Below are 22661 nucleotides of genomic sequence, written 5' to 3'. Positions count from 1 at the left end.
TTTTTGGGCCTGATTTAACAGCATTAATTTCTTCACTTTGCTTTTTCTTATCATAAATATCTCACTCCCATGGAAAAAAAATGAATCGTTTCCATCCCGGAACCTTTGCTTTGGCGCATTAAACCGACGGACATATTAGCGGATGGACTCGTTTCCTGTGCTTCATTCCGGTATTAGGAGCAACTCTCGGTGCATGTGTTTGTGTTTTTTTCTTAGTTTGATGTAATTTATTCACAGAATCACTACTGTGTTTTCGTTAAACACGAACAACGAGAGCTTCACGCCATGAATCCGGTGTTTCGAAAGGTAACTAATCTTTGTTTTGTCTTTATCTTGTTACATGTTTAGTTTCTGCACAGAGGTCACACAGCAGTAATATGTCATCGGTAACATCTGTGCTAACATCTGAGCTTTTAGTTACTACTTTCTATCGATTCGTTGTTTAGTCAAGTGTTAAAAATAGACACTAAAATGAACCAGTCAGTGGGGAAGACAATAGATATCAAGTCTTCACAGCTTTGCCAGAAGTAGTTCAGTAAAATGTTCCAGTTGATTTTACTTTTCAACAAGTGAAATAAGTGTTAACGCTTTTCTTATCATGTAGCTGCTGTTTGAGAAATATCTCCATATTTGTATTTTGTGCATGTGCTGTGTTGTAAATAAGATTTGTTCATACAAAGGTTAACAGTTAAATACGTAATTTTTTTTTTAATTTCAGTATTTTGCAATTTTGTAAATTTGATTTATTGATTTTTTTAATGTTTTTTCAGTTACCAACATTTGTGTTAAATGAAGCACTTGCAGTATGCTGGTAAGTCCTCTCGACACAGTTTGATGTTTTGTTTTTTTTTTTTTTTCTGCATAAATAAATCATAAAATGGGATTGTGACAAATGTCTACATATATTTATAATCTGACAGAACATAAACCGTCTTGATATTTTTGTCTCAAGACTGTACAACACACCCATTAAACATACAGAGTGGTGGAAAAGCAATGACAGCAGCAGTAACCTCAGTCCATTGCGTCCTTATTCTTAGGAAATTAATGTTGCTGTATTTTCAAATCTCAGCATTATCTTGTTGACAACAAAGATGCAAATACTACCAAGAAAGTAAGATCCTCATTATTTTAAAATGGAACAATCCTGTAAGTTGCATCTATATAAATAACAGTTTACTTGATCCTATTTTGATAATTAATTTGCAGGAATACATAATTAGCATTTGTTTAATGTTGTTGATGACTAAAATCTCTAATGTATTTCAAGGGCCACACCATTCCTTCAGCATCCTGTCTGGGGTAAGTATTTATAGACAAGGGTGAATAAAACACTTCAACCTCATAAGTTAAACTGTTCTTGGATACTCAGTATGGCATTTGTACACAGAATACGTACTTAAATGGACCCGTTTTCTTTCCAGGCACGGCTGCTGTAAACAAAAGACAATATAAAGACATGCCAACTAACGGGATTGGAAGGTGGAAATATCTTTTACCTAAGGAATTGGTAAGACGCTAAGACCAGAGTATGTTTTTAGAAAAACAACAGGATTTTTTGCTTATTATGGATATTATTGAGCAGAAACTGTTTAGGCAGAATAATTGTAGATAATTGGATCACTGTCAGACCAGACTGCAATGTCTGGAATATGATAACCTCTAATAATAATTTTTTTAGATTACATTTGCTCAGTAAGTGTACAGTGCTCACATCATTTCAATGAGCACTAATGGTAAAACAGTAGCTAATTTATTTACAGACTATAGTTATCTACCATTGCTGAAGCCTACAAAATGTCTCATATGGACAAAAGATAGAAAATGATTAGTTTAAAACATTGTACTAAATTGTCATTAAGTGTGTCAAGTTTTTTGTCTGTTTTTAGCCAAAGAAAAAGAAAGACAAACACCAGATGAAACCGATTTTTGCAGCGACAGATACAGCGTACGGGACTCTGAATGTCCAAGTGTCTGGTTATGACATGACAGTAGTGGAACATTATTCCCAGTACATCCACAACCTCTGCAACAGGCTTGGCATTTGTGTGGCAGAAAGGTATGGAAAACACTTAAAGAAGCAATGTTGGAATACATTTCTGATTTGCTCATTTTAAGTGCAGTTATTGAGGCACATTGGGGCCTTTTCTCCTTTGAACAATAATGAAGAGAAAAAGATCATAGTAGAGAATAAAGAATGAAGCAGAGCTGTAACAACATGGGAAGAGGAAGCTCTGGGTGCGGAAGGCTGGTTTGATTGACATGATGTTCATTTAGCCACCGACAAATTACTGGGTCAGTGACAGCAGCCATTCGTTGTCATTGGAAACCTCTGAACACACTGTAGTGCAAGACAGAGACAAAGGGATCCTAACAATGAGAGAGTGCAAATATGCCGTCAGGGTTTCCTGAACATAGACTTTACTTTAGTAGGTAAAAGTCCTGCATTCAATATGTAACTTGAAAGACAAAACTATTAGCTTAAAATACTTGAAGTACCAAAATTAAAAGTATTCTTCATGCAGAATGGCTCAGTTCACATAAGTGAATATGCTGTTATTGGAATATTATTATTAGTGATGCACAAATGTGTGTTTATTTCTAATGTTGCATCTGGTAAAGGTGGGTCTATTTTTTAACGTGTATAGCCAGGTGGTCGATCTAAATGAATCCTACATATTTTATTATTTGATTATATTTTGCATTAAGACGCTTCATCTGCAAAGTAACTGTAAAATAAAAAAACAAAAATAAATGTTGTGGGGTAAAAGTAACATAGAATCTAAATACTAAAAGTACATTTAACAATTCATTCTCGAGTTTAAGGTGATTGTCAACACTGCTCTCAGTGCTGAACTGTTGTGGACAATACCATTGTTTTTAATCACTGATTTTCCTTTTGCAGCTATGCTTTGCCAACCAGGACCACAGAGGTCATGCTAATGCAAGAACAAGGCACCAAGATGTACGTCGATGCCGTCCTAAAGACTCATGAGCGAGTTGTCCAGGTAAAATTTAGTTTGTTTTATCCATTTAAAAAATTTATTTTATACAAAAAAAGCCACATGAACAGTGAACCTTATGATAATTATATAATTATAGAAACAGTATGCATATGAATGTGTTAATGAAGCTATGGCTATACCACCAGGTATTACACATACAGTACATCTAGACAGTATTCAGTATTCAGTGCTTCTCAGTTTGGCCGGGCAGTCCGCTCTAGGAAGAGTCCTAGTAGTTCCAAACTTGATGATGCAGGCTATTGTGCTCATTGAGAAAAATTTAAGAAATATTTTTTTGCACGTTGACATGTGGTATTTTTGTAGAATTTTAAGAAAAATAATGAATTTAATTTGGAAAAAGACTGTACCATAACAAAATGGGGAAAAAGTTGAGCGCTGTGAAAACTTTCTGGATGCACTGTAGGAGACACTGATAAGTTGGAACTTGAAGTAATGTGTTTCTGCTTTAAACTTCCTTTTAACCTGATAACTATTGTACATGTTTTGTTAGTTTTCTAAAAAAAGACATGACTATTAAAGAGTTTATTTGCTTTTCTAGCTGAGCAGTCTGGACACCACATTATGTCCCATTCTCATCGATGTTTTTCTTAAGAATCAACCAGAGGGAGTTCAGCTCTCTGTAAAGGAGGTGAGTTAATATGAAGACAGACACATATGTAGTTATTTCTAGACCATGAATATTTTGTTCAGGACTCACTTTTGGAAAGGTACCAGGCAGAATGTGTCACTGCTTCATTTGTCTCGTAATCTGGTCCAAAGTCAGACCAATAAAAACGCAGTGTTGTTTTTCAGGTTGATGCAGTGAAGCGGCTTCTCTAAACTGTTGAGCTGCAGTGATTCTTTGATTAATAGATGTGCTGATTAGAATAAAACTAATTCACAATAAAACAACTATCATTTTTATCACTGTCTTTTTTAAACAGCAATGCCAAACTCTTCTATGATTCCAGGTTTACATTTGATAACTTGGTAGTAAAGTTAATATTATTAACTGTTGCTTGGACAACACATTTAATAAGGTTGTTACATTTTAGTTTTTTTGAGATTTTATAGACTAAACAATCAGTTAATGAAGAAAATAATGTTTGATTCTAATAACAATATTAGTTCTACCAAATAGCTTCCACCCAGATTGTTTAGATATTGTGTTCTGTAGCCTTAAGAGTTTGCTTAACTGGACCTAACTCCAGATAATGCACAAAGAGATAAATAAACTACTGTATGAAAAAAGATTCTCACTTTACTTCTAACATTTCCACAGCAATGTCCTCACATCTTTTCCCTTTTTTCTTCTCAGCATACAGAGGCTGATTTCCAAGCGCGGTTCAAGGCACGTCCAGAGCTGGAGGGGCTTCTTGCTCAGATGAACCCATAGATTGTGTGATTCTTGTTTGTGTTTATTTATTCCCTGGCATTCCTCAGTCAAATGCTAATAAAGGTGATCATTTACCCTAAAATAACTACACATTCTTGTTTGACTCGTGTGACCTCTGGAAAATAAAGCACCTATGATTTTTGAAAATTACTGCACTGATGCAGTGAGTAGCTTTTCATTTCTTAAACAACCCAAAGATTATTAGATTAGATCTAATAATATAAGATCTGGGTGCATCATGGTAAGAAGAAAGGCAGGTGAAGTAATGCACTAATCAAGGCCTAGGGTCTACCATACAAGCCTGTGGGGGCAGTGCTATGATCTGGGGTTGCTGCAGTTGGTCAGGTCTAGGTTCAGCAATGTTTTGTGTGCAAAGAATGAGGTCAGCTGACGACCTGAATATACTGAATGACCAGGTTATTACATGGAGTTTTTCTTCGCTGATGACACGTGCATATTCCAAGATGACAATGCCAGGTTTCATCAGGCTTAAATTGTAAAAGAATGGTTCAGGGAGCTTGACACATCATTTTCACACATGGATACTAATACTTACACTCATTTCTACTTTTTTGTGTTATATGGTAGATTTTTGTGAAACTGATGGCCCAAATTGTATCTCTGTTTGACAAGACACACACACAAAAACTGTTTTTAGTGGCAAAAAATCATTTTTTTTATTTTACACAATTGATCAATTAATTGTCAAGTGTGGTAGATATACAGTTTTATAGACAAGATTTTGTCCCCTTGCTGATAAAAAGAAAGAAAGAAAAAATACATATATTGAATGTTTGTAACACTTGATTTGATCATCATTCAAATAATAACACATAATGTAGGTAAATGATGATTTCATGTATAAAACTGTCCAAACTAGCCTAATTCTCGAGAAGAGGTAATTGGCCCATAAACCCATACTGGTGGCAGCAGCTGCAATCAAGAGTTTGTGATAACTAGCAATGAATCTTTCACATCACTGTGGAGGACTTTTGGCTCACTCTTCTTTGCAGAATAGCTTTAATTCAGCCACAGTAGTGGGTTTCCAGCATGAACAGCCTCTTAAAATCAGTGATTAAATAAATTGATTTAATGACATGGATATTATATAAATGTGATCTTAGTCTAATAAATTACAGTAGCTACACCTGTGATATGACAGACAAAATAAGAAACAACAACTCTTTAAAATCATGGTTGAGGAGTCCACACTATTTTTTTAGAACTTGTATCTTGTGTGAAGGTGACGATCAGATGACTAAGCTGGTTCATTCTGTCTTTGGATTTGCTATTTTGGTCGAACCGTGAACATCCAGGGCTATGCTGTTGAAAAAAAAATCACTGAAATGATAAAACAAAATAAAAGTGTTTAATTAAAATTTGGTTTACAGAATTTTCACGTTATGAACAATCATTATTTTATGTTTATTATGTTTAGTGATTTTACTTCAACACTCTTTAAACATTATGCCTACTTACCCTTTTATGCAGTTTTGGTCTGGATGCCAAAGGCTACAGGACCTCTGATGGTGAATCCAAGATAAAAAGAAACTTGCCGTGGGATCCAGAGACTGTTTCGCAGATTGGCATCCACCCCAATGTTTCTTCCACCAACAGTCGCATACACTCTGTAGTTTTGTACCACTCCTTCAATTTTGAGAAGGTGGGTTTGGATCATGGGATGTTGGAAAATGGTCTCATCACTCCAGTCATTGCTCCAGTCTTGATTATTTAGCCCAAGTCTCTCAAGGACTGTTTTGTGAACAATTGACCTTTGACCTTTCCCAAGGAAAAACAAAGGGCAGAGGTATCTTGATCTAAAGTATTTCTTGTATGAACGTTCATAAGAACCATGCATACGCTGAATTAATTGATTGAGGTCAAAGACACTCTCTTCACCGTCTGTGGGCCAGTTTAAGATGAGCGCTAACATTTGGAGCTCAGGTGCTTCTTGTGGACTCAGGGGCAGTTTCTGTTTGAATGTGTTTAAATACCTTGGCGATGAAGCTGAGGCAAACATTTCTCCTGAATTTGTTAACATGATATGAGCAAGGATGTAGTTGGCCAGAGCCGTCAGTGAATCTTGGCTTGAATAGATTTCCTCCCACCACGTAGTTATTTCTTCAAGCTTAGATTTAGTGCATTTTCTGTCAAGACATGAGAGTACTCCCGTGGAGGTGTCGGCCAGGTTTTGTTTGAGTTTCTGGAAGCTGTTATCACATTTTTCTTTCTTCCACATCTGTATATCTCCGACATACTTTCTGAAGCAGTCTAAGGTGTCTTCAGAAATGTATGGGGCATCGTCTTTCTTCATGCTGGGCTTTGAGTATGTCAGATATTTAACGAAAAATATGTATTTTCTCTCAACCTCTTCTCTGAGGCTTTTGATCAGATCATTAAATCTGAAGAGCTCGTTATCGCCAAGTGAATCCAGGACAGAGTCCATGGACACATTGCCTGTGAGCACGTTTCTCCAGGTTTCGTTCTGACTCGCCAGACGGTGATACAGAGTATTGCAAATCTGCAAATAACCAAACTGCCCTCTGGTGTTGTGAACATTTGACACTTTGATGTTGCCATCTTCTTTCATCACATTTTCAGCAAGTTGCTCTTCATGTTTGAAGGCTTCAATGGCCTTTTTGGCCAGATGCAAAATTTCTCTTGGTTTGTCAGAGATCACAGTGTTCCAAATCTGGTTCTTGTAGACCTGTCCCAGTGTGTCAGCAATGAAGGAGTTCTTGGGATCTCTTTTCTTTGCTCTTTCAGCCCACATTTCTGCCAGACTGTAGTTTTTTATTTCTATGTAATGAAAACGTGCAAGTGCCTGGGGAAAGAATGGGTTTTGAGTGAACGTGTTTGATGCCACTTTTAAAACTGACGCACTGTGGGCATTGCACTCTGTCCTTTTAATGTCTAGAATGAGTCTAGAAAACGTTTGTTGTTCTTCTTTAACTTCTGTGCTGTTGAGAGGGTTCTTTTGTTTCTTCGTTTCTCGTTTGGTTAGCATGTCTTTAATAAAACCAAGCAAGCATGGAGGAACCTCATCTCTGCAAAAACGGTTCAAGAGGTTTCTGGCTGTGTCACTTCTGGTCACACCTGCCTCAGCCATCAGATCAGTACAGGTCTGTGCTATCATAGGGTGAGCCATGCGGACCCTTTTCTCAGAACTTGAATCTTGTGTGAAGGTGACGATCAGATGACTAAAGGGCTTCATACTGTCCTTCAGTGGATCGTTTTTGTTCTTTTTGAGGAAGTCCAGGCACTGAGACTCCAGGACATATGAACCTGGCACATAGTCATTGAGCAGAGCCAGAAAGGCAGCCAGCTGGGTCTTCAGAGGTCTCCCTGCTCTTCGGACATTGCTGAATACAGTGCACGCTTGTGTGACATAGGCCTGAGAGAAATTTGTTTGCATTATGTTAAAGCCATGAAATAGTTCACACTGATTAGTATACCTTCTGCCAAGCTCTGTCTTCTTCTCATTGAATTTTTTCTTTTCTGTGTCTGACAGAGCTTTTTCGAGGACAACGTGGCCACTCTGTAGATCTGCATCCTTTCTAAAGCAGCAGAGCAAAACCAACACAGGCATACAGGGTACTATCTTCTGCGCAGCAATCTCCTCCATAATTCTCTCGTGGAGATTTTCCAAAATCATCTCATCATCCAGTAACAGCAGTACTGTGTTCTGGTGGCCTCGACCCCCAGCTGTGAAAAGGTGGACCACCTCCTGTGCAACCTTTGTCATGTCCGAGGTTGAGCTTTTTAAAACAGCACACCTGAAGGTTTTCCGCAAATCCCACAACACCTGCATCGCCAGTGTGGTGCCCCCAGATCCTGGCTGGTGGAACAGTTTAACAGTTGATATTCCAGGGCGTCCTCTTTGTTGAATTTGTTGCACGAGTGTCTCGTATCCATCTCGTTTGATAAGTGGACCCACTGTACCACCTGCCTGTTCACTGATGTGAAAGTTTAACCATATGGGCGGGGCCCCTCGGTAAAAGTTCACCTCTGTCTGCTCAGTGAGTTTAGGATCAAAAGATTCTCCTTCAAACTGGTTTGCATAGAGAACATCCAGCTGTGGGAGAGAGTCTCTGATGTTTTTCCCCACATAAATTTCCCCTCCTGTGGCTGTTGACAGGCCTGGTCCATTTGCCATCTTGGACGTCCAGTTTCCTGTACGCTAATGAATATAAAACAGTTGGACTGCAGATTATGATATAACAAACTGTGCAGAACGAAGCATTAGCTGTGTAGTGTAAAACACAATTAACATACCCCAAAAGTATATGTAGAATAATAAAATCAGTGTCATGACCGTGGCCAGTTATGAGATTTGAAGTGTAATTAACATGGGATATGAGTTCAGTTAATCTAATTTTTTCAGAAGGTGCGAATTAACTTTTATAAAGGAAGCGAAGAGAGCGGGTGAACCTAAGTTAACGTTGGGATTATTTGTATAACCACCACCAACAAACTCAAAAAGGATAAAGAACTTTTCAGTGAAAACCACACAAATGTAATATTAAATGTTTACCATTTTTGTAGGAAGAGGAAAAAATGACTTATAATACAATTACAATCAATACTATTAACTACAGTGACGCTGGCAGCCTGAGTGAGAGTGACGGCTAGAGGGGATTAGGACGAAAGACCAGAGAGGCAACGTGAAACTGCAAATGTGTTCATGCAATGGGGGAGAGATCCCAAGTAACTGTGGTGGAGTTAGAGATAGAGTGAGCTATCCCATGACACACTAGTGTATAAGAGAGAGAGTACTTTGTGATGTGATCTCAGCCAGACAGACATTAATAACATCATGTAAAAGAACACGTTGCTGTAGCCGATTCTGACACTGACGGCAATCTGGGAAAATTAACTTCCCCAGTCTTCAATTGCCTTTAACCGGGATACATTATTGTATTGGCTGTAGTTATTTCAACATTGAGGAGTGAATTTCCCTCTTACTAAACCAACGCCCACAGGAATCTTTACCTCATTCAGCAGTAGATTCATCCTACCCTATTTCTTTGATTTGATTAAGTGCCCTTTTCACATTTTGTATTCAATGCCAAAATTCAGAGTCACTGTCATGGCTCTATACTTAGAAACAGCATAAATCTTAATCTTCACTATTTCGTCTACACATTATTTTCCTATTAACAGCAAATAAAAATTTGTCTTACCTTTTTCCACACAATGCAGAGGTCTCTGAAGTTTGAAGTATCACTGGTATCACTGGTAACACTCCAAGGAAGGTGGTTGGTATTAATATAGTAGATGACACACCCCAGGTAGGTAGGTGGATGCAGAAAAATATGTGTTGTGATAAAATGAAACTTTCATTTCACTATTGTTCCAGCTGATGTGAAGCACTTTCAGTTGCATTTCATCCTCATGATGAAACTTAACAAAATATTCTTTCACCAACAGTTAATATCTCCTAAATGTCATAAAAAATACCTAATTGCAAAGTCCAACAAGCCAAAATGAGGAGATTTTTTTCTGCTGTGAAGCTCCACAGAAATGTAACTATGTACACTTAAAAAGCTTAAGTACAACAGCCTACTGGAAACAGACACTTCAGATAACTTCAGACACTCTTCCAGTAAATGATGCAAAGAAAAACAGGTATTAGGTGTGTTCAGGTTGCACTTTTTCATCTGACCAGACACTCAGCATTTACAACATGAACACACCTTTTCATCCATAACACATATCTGCAACATTATTGTACCGTGATGTTGTGCAAGACCTGACAAAACGATACTAACTAGAAATCCTACATATTTATCTCTGATCTCCCCTCCACCTTTAATTTTAAAGTACAACTCCCAGAACTACTCTTTTCTACTACCTCTCTACTCTATCCAGCACCAATACTCATATTTACAAAGAAGCAGAATTCATTTATTGTTGTAATCAAGGTGGATCTTGAGTATTGAAGGATAAGGCAATAACCACTAACCTCTTGTAAACGTACAGGACCACATGCTTTCCCCTGAAGGGTGTAGTTTGAGTCCAAAGTCACTTTTTGCATTTCTTTGAATACTGTAAAGAAATGCAGTGTTCTGCGTTTGTGGCTGAGCTTTATTTGCTGAGAAGGAAAAAACAGCTCTTTAAAAGTCTTTAACTCACTCAGCTTTGTTCTAGACTATGAAGATGTTGTTCACTGACATATTTATATTAATTTATTATAACAATTTATTTATTTCCTTCAATTGTTTGGTGTCATGAAAGTTGATACTGATGTTTTAATTAGACACATGTTATTTGAAAAACATTTCTGTTCATATATGATATCTGTAAGTACGTCCATTCTTCACTGGGAGTAATCAGTTGGTACAGTGTCTGGGAGATGATCAACTTTAGTTGTTTACCAAAATATGTAAACACATCAACAGATGATCGACGATATTCAACATGTTTTATTTAAATTAAATCATTATTACAATGACTTGTTTGATGTTGTTCGTTCTAATAACTTTCCTACCTTTTTTATTTGGCTTTGTCTGGATGCCAAATGCTACCGGACCTCTGATGGTGAATCCAAGGTAAAAGGAAACGCATTGATTGGCTTTCATCATTATGGCAGCTCCTCCTACATTAAATTATTGTTTTCAACTGTTCCATAACATTTTAGGAGGTTTTCTTGGACTCTCAGATCTTTAGAAATCCTGTCTCTGCAGATCATGTAGTTGATGAAGTCTGCTGTTTGATCTGTATTCTCCAGCAAAAAGTCTTAATTGCTTGATAGAACAATTTTGCTTGGAGTCTCATCTTTACCAAGGTAAATAAAGGAACTAGGTACTGTGCATATGTATACTCATAGGAATCGTTGGTCTTTTCAATTAGCTGCATCACAGCACACGTGAAGGTTTTTGGTCATCTTGGATCATGGACTTCCAGTTTCCTGTATACTAATGATTGTGAACATAAAAACGTTAAGTTGGACTGCAGAATATAATATTATACACAGAGCAGATCAGTTCATAAAATAAGACAATTCTTAATTAATGACATAATGATACTAAGAGTAGGGGAATTCTGTGTCATGACAGTCCCGCTATAAGATCCAAAGTTTCTTACATGTTAACGAACGTGTAATAGCAAGTCAGTAAATTCAGATTGTTTGAAAACTAGAACTGGAACGTTAGTACTAAACTGGAGGCGAGGAGAGAATCTGAAAACATATTCAAGCAATGGGGAGAAATCAAGTATCACGGTGAACGGACATCATTAATATCATGTAACAGAACACAGCACAGCGATCTGGGAAATGTATCTTTACTTGTTTTAAACTCTACTGATATAACTGTACGTTTGCATTTCTTGTCAGTGTCATTGATTTTCAGTTTCACTTCTCTACCATCGTCTTGGTCATGGACTTTGGCATTCTGAGGACAGGATGTCCCTCGGTCTACACAGCATGTCTACAGGCATCTCCAGCTCACACAGCAGTAGCTCAGTGCTCCACAATTTAAGTCCATATTTAAATGTCACTTTTTAATGCCCCTAGAAACATTGTGGTTTGCAAATGCGACATCTGTCTGCAATGTGTCCAGGGGAGAACTAAAAGTGACAGACATTTGGATATTTAGATGTATTTTACATAGATACTTTACATAGTTAAGGTCCCTAATGATTGTTTTCTAAGTTAGTTCAAAGTTAGCTAAGTTGGCTCATTCTTATGTGAATATAGAGGCATTATTACCCATGTGTTTTTGGACTCCTATTACTACACACTTTTTAAGTCGCTTTGGACAAAAACATTAACTAAATTAATATAATAAAAACGTTGTACATAATTAAATAGTACAAGATTAATATATATGTACTGGAGCACCACAATGTGTAGTAAACTTCAGTGAATCGTGTTATATTTTACAATCGTTTAACCATATTTGAAAGAAAGCTTCAGCACCATATAGGTTAGCAAATATATTTTAATATATAATATTTATATTTATTTTAGCACAATGACAAAATGGCATAATTTCAGTTCAGTCTCATGTAAATCATGACAAAAAGCCACATTATTATATTAGTTTGAATCATATTTTGTTGCAATCATAGTAAAAAATAGAGAAAGAAAAAACAAAAGAAAATTCTGAAGTGCTTCTTGCCCCATGAGAGAAAAACCATAGCATAAGTTTCTAACAGCATTGAGCCCATGGTATCCAATAGATCTATGTTGTGATGAAAGTTATTTTTTGATGAAACATGATAAAAATCAGTCAATCACTGTATTGTTGAGCCATGTCACACCATGAAAACCATGCAAGTTTCATTACTGGAACATATGTCATCGTCTCAAACCTAATTCCACTGTGTAAATCTAAAAGATCATTTGTTTAAGCGCAGTAAGTCATAACATGACAAGTTGCATTGATTGTAAGAGATAACCACACCTGTTAACTAAGCATTTTACAAATTAATGAAAGAACATCTGACTATTAACGCTGTGATCTTACTTCCATTAAAACTATTTCAGGACCTTCCAGCTTTTTCTGAATGCTGCTGATCTACAAAAAAGTTAAAACCTGAAAATGCAGGTTTTCCTATCAAAACCCTGCAAAATGCATTTTGGGAAGATTTCTGCTACTTTAGGTTTCCAAGTCACACTCGTTCATCCTTTAGGGTACTAAGATAACTCTTCTTAAAAAACAAAACAAAAAAGAAAACAAATCGTGCAGTGTCAAAATGTTAGATGCTTAAAAACCTAAACCACACCATAGATGATTTGTAACCTTCAACCATACTGGCGGATCACACCATTCCAGTTACAAAAACACATTTTTGAAATCTACAACACAATGTGTGTATTAACTACAGCAGAACACACCGATTATGTGACAACCTGACATATTGAAAATTCATTAACAACAAACATCATGACAAAATGCTAAAACTTTACAGTTTTCTTTCTTTATCTTTTGCCAAAATGAGAATTTTTCTGCTGTGAAGCTCCACAGAAATTAAACAACGTGCAGTTAAAAAGCTTTAGTACAACAGTTTACTGGAAACAGACACTTCACACTAAATCTGACACTCTTCCAGTAAATGGTGCAAAGGAAAACAGGTGTCAGGTGTGTTCAGGTTGCACTTTTTCATTTGACCAGACACTCAACATTCCCAACATTAACACACCTTTTCATTCATAACACATATCTGCAACACTATTACACCGTGGTATTGTGCAAGACACATTCAAAACGATACTAACTAGAAAATCCTCCCACAGTATGATCCTACATATTTGTCTCTGCTCTCACCTCCATCTTTAATTTTAAAGTACTGAACCAGAACTACTCTTCACTACTACCTCTCTACTCATATGCACCTCTTCACTCTTTCGCTGCATCCATGTGCCCTTTATCCATTCACTATATCTTAAAATGAAAAATAGCTACAAAAACAATAAAGCCTTCAGTGTTTAATAGTGAATAGAAATAGAAACTCTGAATAAAATGATTTTTACAAGCAATGACCACAACACATCTGATCAAATACGACACAGTAAAACATAATATGTTACATATCAGTAAATACAATGAAATGAATATCACTTTTTAATCATCACCCAAAGCGGAAACAGCAAAACATAAATGAAGAGAATAACATGAATTATAAAAGTGTTGATGCATGGTCTGCTTAATGTTAGATAAGCACGATGTTTTCATCCCCTTGATTTGTTTCCAGTTAGTAAAACAAAAAGCAGGATATGTAAAAACAATAATATATAGGCATTAAATAAATTAATCCATTTCAAAACAAACACAGTGATATATATCCAAAGTACATATTTACAACCCAATAAAATGAAAAACAAACAAACAAAAAAACAAAAAACAAAAAACAAAAAAAACACAGTCTTATCCTTTAGGGAAAATTATACAGTTTGAATTTTTTTCAACTGTTTCATTACATGCTGAATACATCTGCACATTATCTGCCTCTTTGTATCGATGATGATCTCAAGTATTCACTATTAATACAATAGGCTATATTTTAGTAGGTTTATACTTTGCAGCATTTACTTAGTTGATATGTACTTCGTACACAGAAATCCAAATTTGACATCATTTGTGACTGATATGTTGATATATTATGTGCCGATGGCTACAGAAGAAAACGCAAAGTAATGCCAAACACATAATCTGCTTGGTGATGAAGTTGTGAGGCTGTGCCACTTTGTGACATTGATGGGGGTTAGACTTAAAATGAGTAGGGAGCAGGAAGTGAATGCAAAAAAAAAAAAACAGGGGAAAGTTTGCAGCACAGCCACAATTTGATGCCAGCAAATCCAGTGAATAACCTGAATTAAGTGTTTTAATTTAAGCTTCAGTCTGGAGCGTCTAGAGCATCAAGCGGTTTGATTATTCTTAAGTTTCTGATGATTACAGATGTTGCGTCGACGATCCTACTGTCAAGCTACTGACAAATTACCACACAGATGCTAACATGAGTTCATCGCCTACTGAGAGTCAGAGAGAGAAACTAAATTAAAGTCACTTGGTCACATACATCTAAATTCACAAGTTGCTATTCAAAAAGCACTTCAAAATAAAAAATAACATAAAATACATTAGCCCCCATCTTCTCGTGCCTATATTTTGTACAGTGTAACATGCTCTAATCTGGAAAGAAAGACAGTGGCTTCCTAAAACTACTGTACCAGCGCTGTTCACTGGGATGAGTGGCTGGTTTTCCAACATTTGTAGCTGATGTTTGTATTTATTTTAAAACTTGGAAAGACCATTACCCACAGGTCATAGCAGTAAGCAAAAATGCCGCCCACTGCCTGACAATATGCTCTCAGTTCAGCTGTGTGATTGATGCAGTGCTCCCACTTTGTGTTCAGTTGGCTACAGTTTTAGGAGGGCAGCTACCGCTTCACTTGGGGTCTGGCCTAGCGAGAGAGAGAGAGTCTGGACGCCAAAGGGAAAATCCACCCAGAAATACTCTGACACAGTCATACGTTTAAAAAACTGTTTACTGTACTGTATATATGAAGATACTTTATGATGTAAAGTGTTGGATAATAAAGTGTTTTGGTAAAAAAAACTAATAAGTGATTTACTGTACGTGTAGGTGAAGAGCTGTTAGAGAGGGCAACAGCATGTTTTTTTATGATTGAGAAAAACAGCTCGTTACACTTGCATGAACTAAACTTTTCTCATTTCTCCCAATATGACTGTTGAAAGTCAAAAAGATACACAATTGACGTTGTGGTTGTGGAAGAATAACATTAAAAACTTAATCTATTTAGCAGTTCACATATTTCAGTGTCGACCAAACCTTGGATACTACCACAGGATCCAGCACTCTCTGAATGACTAAAACCTGCAAAATAGCCTCAGAAATGATCATATGACAGTGTTAGGTATCGAGGACGGACTGTCCCTTTAACAACAGCATAAAAAGCTTGATCTGGCCAATTACCTGGATGTTTCATGCAAAGATGCATGCCCATTGTTTGCAAACTATTCAACCTTTCCATACATCTGTAGGCATTTAAAGGAGTAGTCAGGGTCTGTCAGTGTTATTTTCTTTTCCAGTTTCTAAAACTCAAGTTTCTCAACAAGTGCCACCCCACCCTGCACGTCCGTCATGTAAATTGAACACAACAATATCTTGACCTGAGGACACACACTAGCCAGCATTCGTTTGGACTGATGACTTGTGATTGAACCTGCCTGTTCTGACCTGCCTCTGCTCTGCTCTGCCCTGCGGTACCCTGAGTGTTTTCTGCCTGACCTGTTCCTGTTCCCCTCTGCCTCCTTGCCTGTCCTGACCCTGTGTTGAATTTCTCTGTGTATGACCTGGACCGTACCTTGACATTGCTAGCAGCCTTTTGGATCTTTGCTCTCAGTTTTACCTCTCAGTGTTGACCTGGATTGTTGTTTGGACCTCGAATCTCGCCTTATGGACATTGGTGCTTGGATGGCTTTTTGTGCATGACCCTGGAATTGTCTCTCACTCTGCATCTCGGCTTTCTGGAGAACTGTCAACTATTTGTGTTCACTAGCCCATTGTGCTTTAGCCACTTGGCCTGTTCTGCAGACCATATGATTCCTCTTCTGCTCCCAGTCAACACGTGCGTCATTCTACTATCGGCCATCTTGGAATCTCCACCATATTCTGCGGTCTACAAGCCACCACTGGTTCACCACTCAACAATGTACAACTCCTCACAGTCTTCTCTTTGGTTCACTCCTTCCTGCTTCTTGACCACAGTTCACCAAGACTTCAGTGAGTACTTCAATATAAACATTGAGTAGCAGGGCTGGAATAAATGACTAGTCGTTTTTTGTTGTTTTTTTTTTTTTAATTAATTAATTTTTTAAAATGTTTGTTCAGTTTTCGAAGGACAACTAAGATGGGGACAGAAATGGACCCAGACACAATCTGTAAACATTGAAGTCCTTTGAAAATTTTCAGAATAAAAGTAGCGACACCCTCTTTAAAAGTGAGAGGCGTTTTTGATTAGTGTGTGCATTTAGTGTGTACATTTCATTTAAGGACAGGATTTATTGTCGCACGCCATGTTTTCTTTATATTTTCTGCTTTCTTATTTTTATTTATTTTTTTTGTACTTTCCTTAACAGAGGCCTTAGTTTGTCTGTCTTACAGAGACGTCAGTTAATTCCTGTGAAAGAAATGAAATGACAACATAAGGTCGAAACTTAATTTTGTGTTTGTCTCTTTGTGTCACGCAACACAAGACGTTTAAATGGTAAATAAAATATCCAATAGTTCTCTATGGTTGTTCCATTAGTGGATTTTTTCTTCGCTGATGACACGTGCATATTCCAAGATGACAATGCCAGGTTTCATCAGGGTTAAATTGTAAAGGAGTGGTTCAGGGAGCTTGACACATCATTTTCACACATGGATTGGCCAACACAGAGTCCAGACTTTAATCCCAGAATCTTTGGGATGTGCTGGAGAAAACTTTGCGCAGTGGCCTCTCCCATCATCAATACAAGATCTTGACGAAAAATGAATGCAACTCTGGACGAGAATAAATGCTGTGACATCGCAGATGCTTACTGAAATGATGCCACAGTGAATGTGTGCTGTAATCAAAGCTAAAGGCGGTCCAACAAAATATTAAAGTGTGTGACTTTTTTTTTTTGGACGGGCAGTGTATTATCCTAGCTTGTGTTGCACTAATGCTTACACTCATTTCTACTTTTTTGTGCAATATGGTAGATTTTTGTGAAACTGATGACCCAAATTGTAACATCCTCAATTGTTTATTACAACAGTGTTTTTTCTGAGTGTATTTTCCAGAAATGTGGAACTATTCCCTTGAATGAAAACTTATTCCACATAGCTTATCGTGTTTAAAATGGGTAAAAACTGCCATTGAAGATCCATTCAAAATGATAAAGCATTTAAAATTTATGCATTTTTCTGATGAATTTCCTTTCAGCTTGCATCTTTAATGTATTTCTAGACTGGACTCTTTCCTCCAGGAAGAAGCTTTACTTATTCTTTGTTGTTATTTGTGTTTGACAAGACGCACACACACAAAATAAACAGTTTTTAGTGGCGAAAAATCAGTGTTTTTTATTTTACATAATTGATCAATTAACAATCAAGTGTGGTAGATATACAGTTTTGTGGACAATATTTTGTCCCCTTGCTGATTAAATGATGTAGGTAAATGATGATTTCATGTATAAAGCTGTCCAAACTAGTCTAATTCTATGTGAAGAGGTAATTGGCCCATAAACCCTACCCTCGTCCTGTGACAACAACTGCAATCAAGAGTTTGTGATAACTAGCACTAAGTTTTTCACATCACTGTGGAGGACTTTTGGCTCACTCTTTGCAGAATAGTTTTAATTCAGCCACAGTAGTGGGTTTCCAGCATGAACAGCCTTTTAAAATCAGTGATTAAATGAATTGATTTAATGACATATAGATATTATATAAATGGGATCTTCATCTAACAATTACAGTAGCTACACCAGTGACATGACAGACAAACTAAGAAACAATGACAGTGAGGAGTTCAAGGAGACTATTTTTTCAGAACTTGTATCTTGTGTGAAGGTGACGATCAGATGACTAAGCTGGTTCATTCTGTCCTTGGATTTGCTTTTTTGGTTGAACCGTGAACATCTAGGGCTATACTGTTGAAAAAGCCTGGATCCAAAGCTGGAGATTCAGGTTTTATCGGTGTAGAACTCATCATCATCATGTGCTAATGGGCAAAAAAATCACTGAAATGATAAAACAAAATAAAAGTGTTTAATTAAAATTTGGTTTACAGACTTTTCACGTTATGAGCAGTCATTATTTTATGTTTATTATGTTTAGTGATTTTACTTCAACACTCTTTGAACATTATGCCTACTTACCCTTTTATGCAGTTTTGGTCTGGATGCCAAAGGCTACAGGACCTCTGATGGTGAATCCAAGATAAAAAGAAACTTGCCGTGGGATCCAGAGACTGTTTCGCAGATTGGCATCCACCCCAATGTTTGTTCCACCAACAGTCGCATACACTCTGCAGTTTTGTACCACTCCTTCAATTTTGCGAAGGTGGGTTTGGATCATGGGATGTTGGAAAATGGTCTCATCACTCCAGTCATTGCTCCAGTCTTGATTATTTAGCCCAAGTCTCTCAAGGACTGTTCTGAGAAGAACAACTGACCTTTGACCTTTTCCCAGGAAAAACAAAGGGCAGAGGTATCTTGATCCAAAGTATTTCTTGTATGAACGTTCATAAGAACCATGCATACGCTGAATTAATTGATTGAGGTCAAAGACACTCTCTTCACCGTCTGTGGGCCAGTTTAAGATGAGAGCTAACATTTGGCGCTCAGGTGCTTCTTGTGGACTCAGGGGCAGTTTCTGTTTGATGTAGTTGGCCAGAGCTGTCAGTGAATCTGGGCTTGAATCGATTTCCTCCCACCATGTAGTTATTTCTATATCTCTGTCAAGACATGAGAGTACTCCCGTGGAGGTGTCGGCCAGGTTTTGTTTGAGTTTCTGGATGCTGTTATCACATTTTTCTTTCTTCCACATCTGTATATCTCCGACATACTTTCTGAAGCAGTCTAAGGTGTCTTCAGAAATGTATGGGGCATCGTCTTTCTTCATGCTGGGCTTTGAGTATGTCAGATATTTATCGAAAAATATGTATTTTCTCTCAACCTCTTCTCTGAGGCTTTTGATCACATCATTAAATGTGAAGAGCTTGTTATCTCCAAGTGAATCCAGGACAGAGTCCATGGACACACTGCTTGTGAGCACGTTTCTCCAGGTTTCGTTCTGACGCACCAGACGGTCATACAGAATATTGCAAACCTGCAAATAACCAAATATTCCTCTGTTATTAAAAGTCTGTAACACTGTGGTGTTACAGACATCTTCTGCCTCTTCTTCAGCAAGTTGCTCTTCATGTTTGAAGGCTTCAATGGCCTTTGTGGCCAGATGCAAAATTTCTCTTGGGGTGTGAGAAATCGCTGTGTTCTTCAACTGGTTCTTGTAGACCTGTCCCAGAGTGTCAGCAATGAAGGAGTTCTTGGGATCTCTTTTCTTTGCTCTTTCAGCCCACATTGCTGCCAGATTGTAGTTTTTCATTTCTATGTAATAAAAACGTGCAAGTGCCTGAGGAAAGAATGGGTTTCTATCAAATTTATTAGAGGCTACTTTTAAAAGTGATGCACTCATGTCTTCATTCTCCGTTGCCTGAATGTCTAGAATTAGTCTAGAAAACTTTTGTTGTTTCTCTTCGACTTCTGTGCTGTTGAGAGGGTTCTTTTGTTTTGTTGTTTCTCGTTTGGTTAGCATGTCTTTAAAAAAAGCTAGCAAGTATGGAGGAACCTCATCTCTGCAAAAATGGTTCAAGAGGTTTCTGGCTGTGTCACTTCTGGTCACGCCTGCCTCAGCCATCAGATCAGTACAGGTCTGTGCTATCATAGGGTGAACCATGCGGACCCTTTTCTCAGAACTTGAATCTTGTGTGAAGGTGACGATCAGATGACTAAAGGGCTTCATACTGTCCTTCAGTGGATCGTTTTTGTTCTTTTTGAGGAAGTCCAGGCACTGAGACTCCAGGACATATGAACCTGGCACATAGTCATTGAGCAGAGCCAGAAAGGCAGCCAGCTGGGTCTTCAGAGGTCTCCCTGCTCTTCGGACATTGCTGAATACAGTGCACGCTTGTGTGACATAGGCCTGAGAGAAATTTGTTTGCATTATGTTAAAGCCATGAAATAGTTCACACTGATCAGTATACCTTCTGCCAAGCTCTGTCTTCTTCTCATTGAATTTTTCCTTTTCTGTGTCTGACAGAGCTTTTTCGAGGACAACGTGGCCACTCTGTAGATCTGCATCCTTTCTAAAGCAGCAGAGCAAAACCAACACAGGCATACAGGGTACTATCTTCTGTGCAGCAATCTCCTCCATAATTCTCTCGTGGAGATTTTCCAAAATCATCTCATCATCCAGTAACAGCAGTACTGTGTTCTGGTGGCCTCGACCCCCAGCTGTGAAAAGGTGGACCACCTCCTGTGCAACCTTTGTCATGTCCGAGGTTGAGCTTTTTAAAACAGCACACCTGAAGGTTTTCCGCAAATCCCACAACACCTGCATCGCCAGTGTGGTGCCCCCAGATCCTGGCTGGTGGAACAGTTTAACAGTTGATATTCCAGGGCGTCCTCTTTGTTGAATTTGTTGCACGAGTGTCTCGTATCCATCTCGTTTGATAAGTGGACCTGCTGTACCACCTGCCTGTTCACTGATGTGAAAGTTTAACCATATGGGCGGGGCCCCTCGGTAAAAGTTCACCTCTGTCTGCTCAGTGAGTTTAGGAACAAAAGATTCTCCTTCAAACTGGTTTGCATAGAGAACATCCAGCTGTGGGAGAGAGTCTCTGATGTTTTTCCCCACATACATTTCCCCTCCTGTGGCTGTTAACAGGCCTGGTCCATTTGCCATCTTGGACGTCCAGTTTCCTGTACGCTAATGAATATAAAACAGTTGGACTGCAGATTATGATATAACAAACTGTACAGAACCAAATATTAGCTGTGTAGTGAAAAACACAATTAACATACCCCAAAAGTATATGTAGAATAATAAAATCAGTGTCATGACTGTGACCAGTTATGAGATTTGAAGTGTAATTAACATGGGATATGAGTTCAGTTAATCTAGTTTTTTCAGAAGGTGCGAATTAACTTTTATAAAGGAAGCGAAGAGAGCGGGTGAACCTAAGTTAACGTTGGGATTATTTGTATAACCACCACCAACAAACTCAAAAAGAATAAAGAACTTTTCAGTGAAAACCACACAAATGTAATATTAAATGTTTACCATTTTTGTAGGAAGAGGAAAAAATGACTTATAATACAATTACAATCAATACTATTAACTACAGTGACGCTGGCAGCCTGAGTGAGAGTGACGGCTAGAGGGGATGAGAACGAAAGACCGGAGAGGCAACGTGAAACTGCAAATGTGTTCATGCAATGGGGGAGAGATCCCAAGTAACTGTGGTGGAGTTAGAGATAGAGTGAGCTATCCCATGACACACTAGTGTATAAGAGAGAGAGTACTTTGTGATGTGATCTCAGCCAGACAGACATTAATAACATCATGTAAAAGAACACGTTGCTGTAGCCGATTCTGACACTGACGGCAATCTGGGAAAATTAACTTCCCCAGTCTTCAATTGCCTTTAACCGGGATACATTATTGTATTGGCTGTAGTTATTTCAACATTGAGGAGTGAATTTCCCTCTTACTAAACCAACGTCCACAGGAATCTTTACCTCATTCAGCAGTAGATTCATCCTACCCTATTTCTTTGATTTGATTAAGTGCCCTTTTTCACATTTTGTATTCAATGCCAAAATTCAGAGTCACTGTCATGGCTCTATACTTAGAAACAGCATAAATCTTAATCTTCATTATTTCATCTACACATTATTTTCCTATCAACAGCAAATAAAAATTTGTCTTACCTTTTTCCACACAATGCAGAGGTCTCTGAAGTTTGAAGTATCACTGGTAACACTCCTAGGAAGGTGGTTGGTATTAATATAGTAGATGACACACCCCAGGTAGGGGGGTGGATGCAGAAAAATATGTGTTGTGATAAAATGAAACTTTCATTTCACTATTGTTCCAGCTGATGTGAAGCACTTTCAGTTTCATTTCATCCTCATGATGAAACTTAACAAAATATTCTTTCACCAACAGTTAATATCTCCTAAATGTCATAAAAAATACCTAAT

At 37.7% G+C, this 22661-nt stretch overlaps 3 protein-coding genes across 3 annotated transcripts; 1 reads left to right on the top strand and 2 right to left on the bottom strand.

Annotated features, from left to right (window-relative positions):
• The first annotated feature begins 151 nt into the window (after nt 1-151).
• On the top strand, nt 152-4548 carry mrpl48 (mitochondrial ribosomal protein L48). The gene is made up of 8 exons (XM_026352421.1): nt 152-306; nt 771-811; nt 1271-1302; nt 1425-1510; nt 1890-2059; nt 2906-3008; nt 3565-3654; nt 4324-4548. Exons 1-8 carry the CDS (start codon nt 286-288, stop codon nt 4399-4401), a joined length of 621 nt encoding a protein of 206 aa, XP_026208206.1. The 5' UTR covers nt 152-285; the 3' UTR covers nt 4402-4548.
• A 494-nt stretch (nt 4549-5042) lies between these two features.
• On the bottom strand, nt 5043-9629 carry LOC113157789 (sterile alpha motif domain-containing protein 9-like). The gene is made up of 3 exons (XM_026353413.1): nt 9588-9629; nt 5881-8583; nt 5043-5742 (listed from the first exon to the last, which is right to left on the bottom strand). The coding sequence occupies exon 2, from the start codon at nt 8555-8557 to the stop codon at nt 5885-5887; it is 2673 nt and encodes an 890-aa protein (XP_026209198.1). The 5' UTR covers nt 8558-8583; nt 9588-9629; the 3' UTR covers nt 5043-5742; nt 5881-5884.
• An 8224-nt stretch (nt 9630-17853) lies between these two features.
• Nucleotides 17854-22430, bottom strand: LOC113157359 (sterile alpha motif domain-containing protein 9-like). The gene is made up of 3 exons (XM_026352803.1): nt 22389-22430; nt 18774-21384; nt 17854-18635 (listed from the first exon to the last, which is right to left on the bottom strand). The coding sequence occupies exon 2, from the start codon at nt 21358-21360 to the stop codon at nt 18778-18780; it is 2583 nt and encodes an 860-aa protein (XP_026208588.1). The 5' UTR covers nt 21361-21384; nt 22389-22430; the 3' UTR covers nt 17854-18635; nt 18774-18777.
• Between the last annotated feature and the right edge of the window lie 231 nt (nt 22431-22661).

This window comes from Anabas testudineus, chromosome 18, assembly GCF_900324465.2.
Source record: "Anabas testudineus chromosome 18, fAnaTes1.2, whole genome shotgun sequence".
Lineage (NCBI taxonomy): Eukaryota > Metazoa > Chordata > Actinopteri > Anabantiformes > Anabantidae > Anabas > Anabas testudineus.
The sequence above is the reverse complement of the archived record's forward strand: the minus strand, read 5'-3'. Positions and strand labels throughout refer to the sequence as shown.